Source organism: Peromyscus maniculatus, chromosome 3 (assembly GCF_049852395.1).
Source record: "Peromyscus maniculatus bairdii isolate BWxNUB_F1_BW_parent chromosome 3, HU_Pman_BW_mat_3.1, whole genome shotgun sequence".
NCBI lineage: Eukaryota > Metazoa > Chordata > Mammalia > Rodentia > Cricetidae > Peromyscus > Peromyscus maniculatus.
In genome coordinates, this window is record NC_134854.1 from 5,854,379 (window position 1) to 5,868,788 (window position 14,410).

At 40.3% G+C, this 14,410-nt stretch overlaps 1 protein-coding gene across 9 annotated transcripts in view; it reads right to left on the reverse strand.

The window, feature by feature from the left end:
- Cped1 (cadherin like and PC-esterase domain containing 1) overlaps window positions 1-14,410 on the reverse strand; it is a 294,083-nt gene that overhangs the window by 220,174 nt on the left and 59,499 nt on the right. For all 9 annotated transcript variants that reach the window (XR_013049666.1, XM_006994487.4, XM_006994486.4 and 6 more), the window contains one exon: window positions 2,683-2,789. Coding sequence is in view for 8 of the 9 variants with exons in the window: in XM_006994487.4 (XP_006994549.1) it covers window positions 2,683-2,789 (107 nt within the window). In the remaining variant the exon portion in view is untranslated. The remainder of the gene's footprint in view (window positions 1-2,682; window positions 2,790-14,410) is intronic.

Sequence of the window (14,410 nt, forward strand, 5' to 3'; positions counted from 1 at the left end):
GTGGGGTCACTACTTCCCATTCAGTTAACAACAACCCCCGACCCCCCATCCCATCCCCCGCCGCTGCAGCCAAGTGGATGTCTTGACTCTCAGTAGCTCAGGGCTGCATCCTTCCTTCTGTATACCTCTCTTGTGACCAGGAGTGGTAAAAATCGTGGGCCCTTGCTAGTTCCTAGGGGCCCTGCCATCTTTTTCTTCCACCCTGTCCAATCTTCTGTTTGGTTCTTTTGTTAGTTTGTCTGCAGTTTACCCTTCTGAGGATGCTGATGCTGAGACACAGGCCTGCAGACTAAACAGGGATTATATGCTTTAGAACTAGAGTACATTCTAAATAGGAAAGAAGAGGGAGTGCTTGAGGATGAAGGCCAAACTTTAATCTAAGAAGTGACTGAGTAGTTGATCATACTTATAACTGACTGGATATGGTTATGGAGCTTGAATTTGAGTCATCCGTGCGGCATCCAAGACAGGTGGACAGGTATGCAAGAGCCTGAAGCCCGGGAGAGTGTTCTGAAGGTTAGGTGCAGACTTGAGAATCTTTAACTAAAATCTTTAACTAAAAATTGAAATTTGGGTAGTGGTGTTATAAAGTATAGGCTGAGAAAATGTGGTGAAAACAGACATGGAACGGCTGTGGTTACAGGTAGAGACTCCAGGCTGGCGAAAGAAAAAGAAAGAAGGGAGGAGGGAGGAGGGAGGAGGAGAAAGGTATATGACAAAAACCAGGAGAAAAGCATGTGATAAAGCCAAGCAAAGGTGTTTAGAGAAAGATAACTGGTTATCACTTTATATTATACTGGAGCTACATGGAGATAGGGGAAGGGTACTATTGGGCATGCTCTGGGCACAGAGAACCTCAGATGGCTAATTGTGTTAAGTGCTCACTGTTCTGTTCTCCAGACCTCCCCTCCTGCTGTTCCCAGAAGTAGGAAGAGGAAGGGGGAAGAAGGATGAAGAAAAGAAATGATTAAAGAGATACAAAGGTCTCAACACTGGGGCAGGAGTGTGTGTGTGTGTGTGTGTGTGTGTGTGTGTGTGTGTGTGTGTGTGTGTGTGTGTGTGTGTTGGAACAGGAAGACTTTTACAAGTTCTAGACCAAGCCTAGACTACATGTAGTGAGTTCAAGGCCAAGCCTTGGCTTTGTAAAAACAAAAAAAAAAAAAATCAAAGAAGCAAAACAAAAACAAAAACAAACAACAAACAAAAAAACCCAACCCAAAAGAATGTGCTTAGCCTAAAGGCCTAAGAAGTAAAATGTTACAAGAAAAGAATCAGAAGAAAAATGAAGTTGTTCAGACCTTCCTTGCTATTGTGTCATTGGGGTAGGCTACTGCAACTTCAACTAGGAGATCAAAACCAGCTTGGTTTCGGCACTTTCCTCCCAGACTTGTTATAAGCACCAACAGTGTGTAACTTGTCTAGTATAATCACTCGCACATTGGATAAGTTTTCGCTCTATCATCACTTATAAACGTTCACACAGCGTAGACAGTAAATACAGAATTTCGATTTTAGGTTGAGAAAGTATATTACTTTTTTTGCAATTCAATTTGATGTTCTATTTCATTTCTGTTGCTGTGATAAAACACGGCCACCAAAAGCAACCTTGGGAAGAAAGTGTTTATTTCAGCTTACACTTCCAGGTCACTTCCTCAGGGAAATCAGGGTGGGAACTCAAGCAGGGCAGGAGCATGAAGCAGAAACTATGAAGTAATGATGCTGCTTTCTGGTTCACTCTCTGGCTAGCTCGTGGGCTTATGCTCAGCTAGCTTTCTAATACAGCTCATGATCAGCTGCCTAGTAATTCTTCAGCCTGTAGCCTACAGGGCTAGGACTGCCTATATAAATTAATATTTAAAATAATCCCTTGCAGACATGCACACATGCCAGTCTGACTCAGACAATTTTTCACTCAAGGCTTTCCTCTTAGATGACTCTAGGCTGGTTCACCATGGCAACTGAAGCTGACTAGGAGATATGCTAAGTTTGAAAAAATCAGTACAATGATATAGAAAATATTTTTTCTGCTATGGATCAATGAATTGAGGATAAGTAGCATCCAATAAGCTACATGATTCTATGTAAAGTTTGTGTTTTACTGAGTTAAAAAAAAAACTATAAGAGTTTAAGCTGGGGCAAATTATGTTAAAATCAAAAGCAAAATCTGGTTCTAATTATAAATTGAATAATAAGATATGATGTTACCTGTGGTATCTTCAATGCCCCCCAGAGATTCTTGTTTGTTATTGGGACCTGGTGAAATCTTTGGGAAGTGTGGCTTCACTAGAGAAAGTTAGACCATTGGGAACAAGCTGATGAAGGAGATACTGGGACCCTGGTGGTCGCCTTCCTTGGTGTCCTTGCTTCCTGGATACCGTGAGGTGAACCTTTCCTTTACTACACACCCCACTTCATGATTATGGCCTCAGCACAGGCACGAAGCCAGCAAGGCCAATGACCCTGGCCTCAAACTCTGAAACTGTGAGTGAACTGTATGCTGGTTTGTCCTAGCCATTCTGTCACAGCGGCAGAAAGTTAACTTTCTGAAACTTTTGCCAAACATACAGTGGTTCCAAGTTTTCAAGAATTAAAAAGCAACAACAATATATGGACCCAAAACCTTTCACCTTTAATAATATCCCTAGACTTGATAAACTGTGTTTATATTTTGACTGTACTTACCTTCTGATGTAGACTTAGCTGACACATGTGCTCTCTGGGCAAGCAGGGTTTCCCACCAGCTTCCCTGGAAGGCAGGCAAATGAACAGATCCCAGGAGTTCAAATCACCTAAAAACATTAACAACATTTAGCTCCTTCCAGTAAGGGATGCTATAAAAATGACAAAAGGTAGACTACTGAATCTATTATGAAAAGAAAAAAAGAGAAAATATGGATATGATAAGATAAAAAGGGAGATTATGGAATCTACTTTTAAAAAGGAACTACTTGTTTTAAATAAGATAAGTAATGAAAATTTTTTGGTCTGAGTTTATCAGATGTTACTGGACTGGACATTGTTAATATATATAATGGAGTTTTTTGTCTGGATCTGTCAAATGTTAATGGACTAGACATTGTTAATGCAATCTTGACTGTATATTGCATATACTGACGGAAGATAGTTTTTCTTGTATTAGTTATAAGCTTTTTTAATTTTAGACAAAAAGAGAGGAAATGTGGTGGTATTGTGTTCCCCAAAATATTGTGTACTCTAATAAATTTGTCTGGGGTCAGAGAACAGACAGCCACTAGATACAAAGGCTAGAAAATGGTGGCACTCACACCTTTAATCCTAGCATTCCAGAGATAGAAATCCCTCTGGATCTCTGTGAGTTCAAGGCCACATTGGAAATAGCCAAGCATGGTGACACATGCCTTTAATCCCAGAAAGCCAGCCTTTAATCCCAGGGAGTGGTGGTAGAAAGCAGAAAGATATATAAGGCGTGAGGACCAGAAACTAGAAGATTTTGGCTGGTTAAACATTCAGGCTTTTGAGCAGTAATTCAGCTGAGACCCATTCCGGATGAGGACTCAGAGGCCTCCAGTCTGAGGAAACAGGACCAGCTGAGGATCCAGTGAGGTGAGATAGCTGTGGCTTGTTCTGTCTCTCTGATCTACCAGCATGGACCCCAATAACTTGCCCCGGGTTTGATTTTATTAATAAGAACTTTTAAGATTCCTTCTACAGGATGCAGTTACTCACACGCTAAAACACAAGTAACACTGTTTATAGCAAAATGCTAATATTCAGAATAACTAAAATTCACCTTTGTCTAATTCAAAAGCTTAGTTGGCATCTTAGGTTTAGCATTTTAATGTAGAGAAAATGCAGGTATGGAATATGAATATCTACAAAAATTTTTTGAAAACTAAAATTAGAATATATCTAAAATAGCTTGGTCTTTTTAAAAAAGTTCATAAGACTTCTTACAAAGAGAATATGCTAGGCAGAAAGTAAAATTAATAAAAATTTCAAAGATTTCATGAAAAATGAATCTGTGGTCTAGTTGCAGATACTAGAGTGGAGTTGAAAACTCAGAACATGATATGAACTGAAGCAACTATTATTTCAGCTTTTACCGAGGACAAAATCTTTTGCCAATGAGTCATATGAGTCTGCCACAATAACTCGTCAACTTAGAAGAGTGAATTCTGGCTCATAGGTTACCAGTTATGGGCATATATGAGTTGATTTTCATTTATTCTTCTCTCTGTGTATGGCATATGAACGTGTGTGTGTGTGTGTGTGTGTGTGTGTGTGTGTGTGTGTGTGTGTGTGTGTGTGTTTCCTACTCCATCACATTCCATCTTATTCCTGCAAGGCAGGGTCTTGCACTCAACCTGGAGATACGCCCATAGCCTGAAAGACCCAGTGGTCCTCCAGCCTCTTCCAACACAACACAGTTTTACAAGCATGAGCGGCCACCTCCCACTTTCTTTTCACTGGAGAGTGCGGGTGCTGGGCACATCAGAAAGCAGGTTCTGTCACTTGCATGTTAAATGTTCTTATCATTGAGCCATTTCTCCAGCCCATTCATTTGTTCCTTTCTTCCATCTTTTTTTTTAAAGTCAACATGCTTTAAATGGAATAGGCACTTTAAAATTGTTCATTGAATGTTTGTCCCTGTGCTTCCTCCAACCATCTCTCACTCATACAATCCCTCCTCTGACTCCCTGAACTCCACCTGGGGCTAGGCCTTGGTGCATGGGCTGACTTTTTGGAGCCTGGGGCCTATGCTGGGACACTTTGCTCAGTCTTGGGGTAGGGAGGAGGGGACTGGACCTGCCTTGGCTGACTCCCCAAGGCAGACTTTGCCTTGGAGGAGGTGGGAGCGGGGGTGTGTGTGGATTGGGGGGAGGACTGGGATTTGGGAGGAAAGAAGGGGGGACCCGTGGCTGATATGTGAAATTAAGTTAACTATAAAATAAAAATACTATAAAATATTTGTTGAATGGAGAATCCCTGATGGAAATAGTAAACGCATCACCTCTCAGAGGAAAACAAACAAACAGAAGAAATGTATTTTAATTGTTAATGATATAGGTAATAACAAAACAAGTACATCCAAATAGTCAAGGTAGAGTGAGACACAGTAAATACACTAGCAGGGCTTGAGAAATTTTCCCATCTTTTTGTTTGGAAACTTAGCTTTAAAAATATTTTCTGTGCACGTTGTCTCCTTTGTGAATCCTGAGACAAACACAGATGCCACCTTTTGTCTCCTCCGTCACCCATAATGGCTTCTAAAAAGCTCAGGAAGGCCACCAGCTTGTTTACAGGCCTCTCCTTTCATTTTTTCTCCCAGGAGAATTTCTCATGTAGAAACATAACGCTTCCAAAGATGAGCCGAACAAATGAAAGAACTAATAAGGGAGAAGAATCTATAATTAGTAGTGAAACTCCACTCTTTGCCAACCAAGTCCTTTACACTTGACAAGCTCCATGCAGTCTGAACTATGTTTTATGGTTTGGGCTGTCTTATTGCCAGAAGGGAAGAAGAGTTCCTGGCAAACAACGTGATCTAAACAACTGAAGTCAAGCTCTCATCCCACAACTGTGCTGTTGGCTCGTTCATGAAGACACTGAAAGACAGCAGAGCAGTTCAAAGGGGCAGCGGTGAGTCCAGCAGATGAGCCGGAACTCAGAATCCCATCCATGCAATAACAAGCAAGCCTCAGGCTTGGGAGATGGAGATGCTGTCTGTTTGTGCTCTCACCCTGAAGGCAATTTCAGATCAGTTCCTGGAGCTAAAACCAAATACAGTGCAATGCTTCCAATCCTGTATTTTGAACAGGCAGTGGGTTTTGTCAGCCAACATCTTTTGATTTGAATTCAAAGAGAAATACAATGCGTTTTTATTTCATGTCAGGTCTAGTTCAGGAAATAGTGAAACCCTAGAAAAAAAGTCTCCTGTCATAAGATCCCCAAATAAATATTTTAAGAAGATAAGGATTTGCAAAGAGAGAGGGATTTCAAATTAAGAACTACATTGTTTGGTTCATAAAACCAGAGTGTATATTGAATTCCTCTGAGGTGTGCCTCCTTTCACTTTGGCAAGCACACACACAACTAGAGTTGGTAGAAAGAAACACACATTTCAGTCATAAACGTTTAAAATTGAGAAACACATTTAAATAATTCAAAGGAATTCATTACGAACTTTCAATGAGCAGAACTTTGCCCTGGGTATATAAAAGAAAATAGAAAGAAAGAAAAAAAAAACCAGGCAGTAAGTGCCCTTAGCAATCTATCTGAGGCATCTAGAACATTAAAAAGACTTGAGGATAACGTATGAAATACCACATAGTCTCCTGGCATTCGCAAGGTGACCCTTCATCCCTCAAAAATATTCAATTAATATTTTAACTTTAAAATTAATAATTCAAAAAAGGCTCATAGCCCTTCAATGTTCTTTTTAAATGAGGTAAAATATAACAGGAGTTTCAAGAGATGTCTTCATATGCTTCTTCCCTAATTATTGCTACCAAAGTCTAAATAGCACTGATGGTTTTGGTTCAAAATTCCTTTCTTTAGCTGAATTCTATGCCAACCTTCCAAACTTCTATAAGTTAAATATTTAGTAATATTTTCACTTTCTCTACATTTCTTTCTGGGGCTTCTTGCTACCCTCCCCAACTTTTCAAAGCAAAGCTTTATTTGTTTCAGAAGACAATACACATTCAAATTTGGCCACAGATACTCAAGATCCATATTGAAAAACAGAAACTTTGACTATAGAGCAAAGGGTATTTATTCACTAGCTAAGTACACCACTTTTCCAAATTAGCTTTGGAGCATTTCAGGCACAAATTTAGACCTTAATAAAATATCAAACTAGTGTAATATTTGGGGGTCTTGGGGACCACCATCCACTGGAGGATAGTATAAGCTACTAGCAGACACACGCACAGCAATCCACAGCAGAGCTCACAACTGGGAGGCACGGGAGTAAGTCTAGCCCTTGAATAAATTGTGTTTGGCCAGGACAGGAGGTAGATACTTGCCAAAGGCAAATGACAGCAGAATCACACTTTGAAAACCAGATTTCAGCCACTTTTGGAAATCCTAGTAACACTAGGTCTACATCTTGCAAGGCATCAAAGACTTCAGGGAGGTGCCCTGGGGTTCTCCACATGGCCCTAAGGCTGCCATCCTCTGCATCTAGCATCAGTGGTTTTAGTTTTACCTGCTGTAAAATACTGGTATGTTCATATTGCATTAATCAGTCATTTAACAAAATGATATTCATGTTTTAACTTTTAATGAATTAAATATGTTCATTAGCTAAGCTGGTTTTGTTGAAAGGTCTTAGGGAAATTGATATGTGGTCAGCTTGGTGGTAAGAGAGATCTCTGGATCTCCCTTTGATGTCTAGATCTAGCATGTCTGCCACAAGGATGAGAATGCCTATTCTAACTCCAATTGCATTTTATTGACTGTATTAAGATTGATGAGGAATCAAGTATGTCTTTGGTCTTTCTTCCTCCTGAACACTGGAAACACCAAGAGAGATCTATGGCTGTCTTCTTAGTTGTGTCTCTTTTCTTGAGGCTGGGTGCTGAGCTTGCTCTCAAGTCACTTTTTCTTGGGCTGACCAATCACTTCTCACAGCCTCACTTTTGATTCTGCACATGTGCCTGCCTGAGGGATGTTTTACAGTGTTAACTGGCCCAGTGTAGACTCTCTTTAGGCAACATGCAAACATTACAACCCTTTTAGTTCTCTTTCTTCGCATGTTTCTTCCATATCTAGAGAGGATAGCTGAGAAGTCAAATGTAGGTTCGAGTTAAAATAAAAAGGAGGCAAGGAAGTCCTTGGTGAATTTGATGGTTGCTTGAGTTGTTAGCCTAAAGAAACGGTAGATTCTATGTGATTTAGAACACTAAACTGGAATTTTAAAATCCACAGTGAATATATAAGTTATGGTAGTGTGGTGGTTTCAATGAGAATGGCCCTCATAAGCTTATATGTTTAAGTATGTAGTTCCCAGGTGGTGTAATTTTTGGGGAAGGATTAGGGGGTGTGTCCTTGTTGATGGAGATGTTTCACTATGGGCAGGCTTTGAGGTTTCAAAAGACTTGTGCCATTTCCAGCGTGTTCTTTCTGCCTCATAGTTGCGTATCAAGATGTGAGCTCTCTGTTGTCCCTGCCACCATGCTCTTAGTCCTGCGCCATAGACTCCAAGACTCTGAAATAGTAAGCCGTGTTAAATAATTTCTTTTATAAGTTCTCTTGGTTATGGTGTTTTATCACAGCAACAGAAAAGTAGCCAAGAAAGGCAGTAATAAATAAGGATACAAACAGCTAAACATTCTTCTAAGATTTATTTTATTATTATTTCTCCCTCTATCCCTCCCTTCCTCCCTCTCTCCCTCCCCCCCCCGCCCTCTCTCTCTCTCTCTCTCTGTGTATATGTGTGTGTGTGTGTGTGTGTGTGTGTGTGTGTGTGTGTGTGTGTGTGTGTGCAGATTCCCTAAAAAGCCAGAAGAGGGCATGGGATCCCTAGGAGCTGGAGTTACAGCTCTTTGTACACTGTCCAACATGGGTTCTGGGAACCAAATTCTAGTTCTCTACAAAAGAAGCAAGCATCCTAACTGCTGAGCCATCTTTTCAGCCCCATCACCTAGGAATTCTTAAGTACCGTAATGCTCCTCATATTGCTCTGAGTATTTGTATTAATGAATTTCCACCCAGGACTCTACACTGGCTCTGGGTGCTCTGAGAAGCACAGAAGGACTAGGTAATTTGCCCGACATCTTCCATTTGTTAATGGAATTGAGTGCTGGAATTCTAGCTCTAAATCCATGTTCTTGACCTCAGCAGCCCTTCAAAAACCAGGGAAGCAGCAGAGAAACATAGCTTCTCCTACCATGAACCTATTCACTTATGTAGTGCTGTGACAACTGTGTGCGCTAGAAACAAGGACTGTACATACTTCAGAATTAAAGACAGACAGACACACAAAACAAACAAACCAACAGCAAAACATCTAGCTTTGGACTTTTTTAGTTACTACCTAGTACATCTAATGCCCTCTGGGAACTGGAAGGAAAGAATGACTGTAGCAGGTATAATCAGGCACCCTAGATCCTCACAGGGCACTAAGCCCGTTATTAGCAATGCTGCTGGAGACTGAAGTCAATTAAACCTCCCTATGTGAAAGGAACTAGTCCTCAATCACACATGTACTCAGAAATCACAAGTAGTAACTTGGCTTCCACCTAGTTTCAAAAATAAATCTCTTAAAGTTCCACAGACTATTTTTTAGGTGACTAATATTCTTTTCCCATCACAATGAAACCAGAGCCCCATAACTTAGACTAGCCAAGGTCTTAAATAGAGAGGTCATAGGGTAAAGTTTTAGAAAAAAACAGGATGTGCATGTCCCATTCTCCAGCACAAAATTACAAAAACATGAACACTCTACAGGCACCTCCTCCCAATGAGCACGATGCCGCCCACACTGGTCACTACCACATCACCACAGGATTGGCTGTGGGAGATGAAGTTGTCACATACAATTTGAGAAGGAAGTGTGAGGTTCACAATTATTAATTCACACATAGGTAAACACTGCGTACAGTTTATTTCCTTCTCAAAGCTTGCTCAGAAAGCAGTTGACATCTCAATTTTTAAAATGACTTTTTAATTTTATTTATTTTTTTAAACTATCATCTACCCTAAGGAACGAGGCTGTCTTCAGAACATTTCCGTCTCCCACAGGCAGGCTGCCATAAAAAGCAAACAATTGTTTCCTGGTTCACAAATAACTTCCCTCATTGATAAAATCTGCAGAATCAGTAGTACAACCCAGAGTGTAGAGCCCTGTGAGAAAACACCATTCATGCTAACACCATTTGGGTAGAACTCCACGTACTGGAAACAACAAAACAAACAAGCAGAAACCCAAATGATATTTCATCTATTCCTGCTCTATTTTATTCATAATACTTACCACTTCCTGTTATGTCATCCCTTAGTATCTGTCTTTTTCCATTTGTTATTATTTGTTGATTAGTGGGCCTTGGTTGGTTTGGACTGATTTGGTTTTTTGAGACAAGATCTTATTATGTAGGCTTTGTGGGTTTTGAACTTTGATTTTTTGCCTCAGCCTCCCGAATGCTGAGTTTATAGACATCTATCATCTCTCTCACCATTTCCCCCTGTTTTGAATATGAGCTCAGGAGGGCAAAGACTGCACCTATTTTATTACAATCTCCATGCCTATGTAGTGTAATATTAAAGAAAATATGCTGTATATTTGTTAACTGAATGTGTGCAGCAGAAAAGTAATTAGAACTCAATCAAAAGTCAACCTACTCCCTGTGTTTAGTCTCGAGCATGGCAAAAGTAAAGTAAAATATAAAATAAAATGAGTAGCAAAGACAGGCCCAGGCAGAGAGATGGCTGAGTAGATAGAGTGTTTATTGAGCAAGCACTGTTTGGTTCCCTAACATCCACATAGTAGCCAGGCAAGGCAGCACACACCTATAATCCCAAGGGCTTAGCAAGGAGACACAGGCAAACCCCTAGGGTTAATTAGAGAGCCAGCCTAACCAAATTGGTGAGTTCTAGACTCAGAGAGAGAGACCATATTTCAAAAAATAAGGTAGAAAGTCTTGATTAAGACACCTAACATTGAACTCTGGCCTCCAAATGCATGCATGAACACACACTGAGATCCATACACATACACATACCTACCCACATGGACCCACACCCACATATATCATACAGAAGCAGGAAGAAAAGGAAGGCAGGCAGGCAGGCAGGTGGGCAAAAAGGAAGGATGGAAAGAATGAAGGATGGAAGGAAGGAAAGAAGGAAGGAAGAAAGAAAGGAGAAAAGGTCAACATTCTGAAATGCTATCTTAAAAATGGAAAAATACTGAGACAGTAGTCTTTTGAAAAACATATTAATAAATATTTTTGTTCTTAGCTCCTATGGATTAAAGAAGAGAAGTAAAAAAAAAAAGTGAAAGACAGAGTTAACTAACTTCCAAATGCCTTACATATAGAAAATTCTTCTATGAACACTCAGAAAAACAGACTTAAAATCTATGGCTTGGAAGGCAGACTTATATCTGAGTGTCTAGGGCAGTGTTTGTCAACCTGTGGTTCATGTTGTGAGATAATACTTTTGTACACTGTGAGGATGTGTCTTTGTCAAGGTGACTGATGATTGGTTTAATAAAGAGCTGAATGGCCAATAACTAGACAGGAAAGGATAGGCGGGATTTCTGGGAAGAGAGAGGAAGAGGAGGATTCTAGGCATGGGGATTTTGCCAGCAGACTTGGAGCAAGTAAGACATGCTGTACTAAGGAAAGAAAAAAGCCACGCAGCAGAACGTAGATTGATAGAAGCAGGTTAATTCAAGTTATAAGAGCTAGTTGGAAACAAGCCTAAGCTAAAGGCCAAGCTTTCATAATTTATAATAATTCTCCATGTCATTATTTCAGGACTGGTAGTCCATGAAAATCCGACAAGAACACTTGCTACAGGGTCACAACCTCTTTGTGGGGTGGAACAACCCTTTGACAAGGGTCGCATAAGACCATAGGAAAACGCAGGCATTTCCCATTATAATTCGTAACAGTAGCAAAATTGCAGTTATGAAGTAGCAATGAAAATGATTGTACGGTTATGGTCACCGCAACATGAGGTATTAAAGGGTCATAGCATTAGGAAAGTTGAGAATCTCTGGTCTAGGGCACTTAGATACCAGATCAAAACCTCATTCACTCATTCACAGTATTCGGCTATATTATTACCTAAAAACATGACTAGAATACTTTGTAAAGTTGATTTTCCTTTAGGGTGAGGTATTAAAGGTATTTAATTCTGCTCTGTGCATTCTTCCTGGCCATTTGTTTAGTTTGTTTCCTTTCTTTATTGTGTGCTAGGAGCCAAACTGGGTGTGCTGGGTAGACAAGTGCTCCACCACTGCACTATGTTCCTAGCCCAAGATGGCTGCCCGTTAAATATTTACAGTATCTCTTTATAATATGTAAAACTAATTCACCATTCTCTCTAAATTGTTCTTCTTTTTATAGCTAAGTTGTCAAATTCTTGCTAAATAACAAAATCTTACTTTCTCTGTATCTAGCCTCTCCTGGTGATGGTATTACACTCATAGGCTCATTTAAAATTTGTTGTTATATTAGGGTCTAGACTTGATTGTATCTCAGTACTGATTATGTTCAAGTATCTATAACTTCTCTCCAATCTTTCAAGTTGCATAAACCAATTCTCTATTCTACACACTCAACCTGATTTATCTACAGATCAGTAACAGATCTCCCATAATTGACTTTATTCGGTGCCATTCTATAGAGAAGAGCTATTCATCTTACAGTCTCTAATTCAGACTTTGTAGATGCTGGTAGCTGTTTCTGGGTTAAAGATTTCAGCATTTAGCATTAATTTTAAGGCAGGCATTTGAATGGGAGTTTGTTATTCTTAACAAATTGTACAATATGATCATGAAATCTAATCCAATCTGGTTCTTCACCCCAGGAGTCTGGCCATAGGTGTTTGCTCTGGCACCATATCTTTTCAGAGCATATGATGGAACCTCTGTGTCTCAGAAAAGACTTTCCAAAGGATTCCCTCCCTGATGCTCTGAACCTTCATCAGATATTCACCCTGTGGGAGGCTGTGAGGAAGACCACGGAGACTTTCTGTAAACAGTTCTGAGCTCCTAGAATTCTTCATAAGCCCAGGGAAGTAAGATTATTAATACATCTTGCAAAATAAAATATTCCTACTATGTACAAATTTAAAACAAAAAGAAGGTGAGTTTACTCCTGAGAAATAAACTGCTTAAGAAGTGGTGGCTTCAGAAGGCTTGATACTGTTCTCTCCACAACGTTTTAATGTGTCTGTGTCTGTTGTGTGGTATTTTGTTTGTGTTCTGACAAATAAAGCTTGCCTAGAGATCAGAGGGTGGAGCTAGCCACTAGTCAACCTTATAAATTGGGCGGTGGTCACACCTTTAATCCCAGCACTTGGGAGGCTCATGCCTTTAATCCCAGTACTCAGGAGGCAGAGACAGGAAGTAATAAGGCAGGGCGGAGGCTGGATAGTAGCCCCTTTTGGTCAGAGGATCCAGAGATATAAGAAGTCACCACTGGCTGCTCCTCTGCTTCTCTGATCTTTCAGGTTATTACCCCGATATCTGACTTCTGGTTTTTGTTGATAAAAACTAATTAGGTTCATGCTTCATGTGTCCTTTGTTAATCTGCCTTTGAGCATGCATGGGCATGCAAACTTTCAGTGGCTTTCATACTAAGTTCTGCCTGAGAGAAAGTTCTTTACCGAAATTTTAGACATTTATGATGCTTGCCAGATTAAGATACTTTAGCAGAAGTTAACATGGCAACAATCTGAATTTTTAAAAAATAGAATACATATCCTGCCCAGATATTGGTTTCTAATGCTATTCTCTGATACAAAAGACCAAGCTAACGGGAAATGGTTGGTTTGGGGCTAAGGAAGGAAGTACATAAAATGAGCGTAGAGCACTGTAATCCCCAGGAAGTTCTTAAAAGGCCTAAAAACAAAGACTAAATAATGAAACAATAAAAAAAAAAATAGTGCTGAATATCTCCATGAGCCACTGGTGTCCATGACAACAAAACAAATAGAATAGTATTAGATTGCCCCCTTCCCCAAATAGCCATGTGTTAATAAATAAGTGGAGATGGGGGATGAATCTCCCATGTAGAATTCCAGGTAAGTCAGCTGGCTATCACATCCTCAAAGAAGCATCACTCTGCATCTTGGTCTTAGTCACTTTTCTATTGTTGTGATAAAATATCAAGATCAAGGCAATTTGTAGAAGGAAGGATTTATTTTGGGCTTACAGTTCCAGAGGGAGAAGAGCCTGTCACCCTAACTGTGAGGGAGCCCGGTGGCAGGCGAAACGTGGTGCCTGATGCGGCAGCTGAGAGCACACATCTTGAACCGGAAACAGGAACCCGAGAGGGATTACTCAAAAAGGCACAGCTCTTTTAAAACCTCAAGGTTTACGCCAGTGATATGCTTCCTCTAGCAAGGTCACACCTTCTAATCCTCCTCAAACGGTCACCAACGGGGGACCAAGTATGCAAATGCCCAAGACTTGTGGGGAACATCTGTGGTGGTAATCTAATTGTACTGAATTATTATTTTGATTGTATGTTAATAAATAAAGTTGTCTGGGGGTCAGAGCTATTAGAGCCATAGCAAGAGTGTGGCGGTGGTGGCACACGCCTTTAATCCCATAGATATCTGTGTGTTCAGGGTCAGAGCTATTAGAGCCATAGCAAGAGTGTGGCGGTGGTGGCACACGCCTTTAATCCCATAAGATCTCTGTGTGTTCAGGGATACAGCCAGCATTGGAGACATATGCCTTTAAGACCTAGGG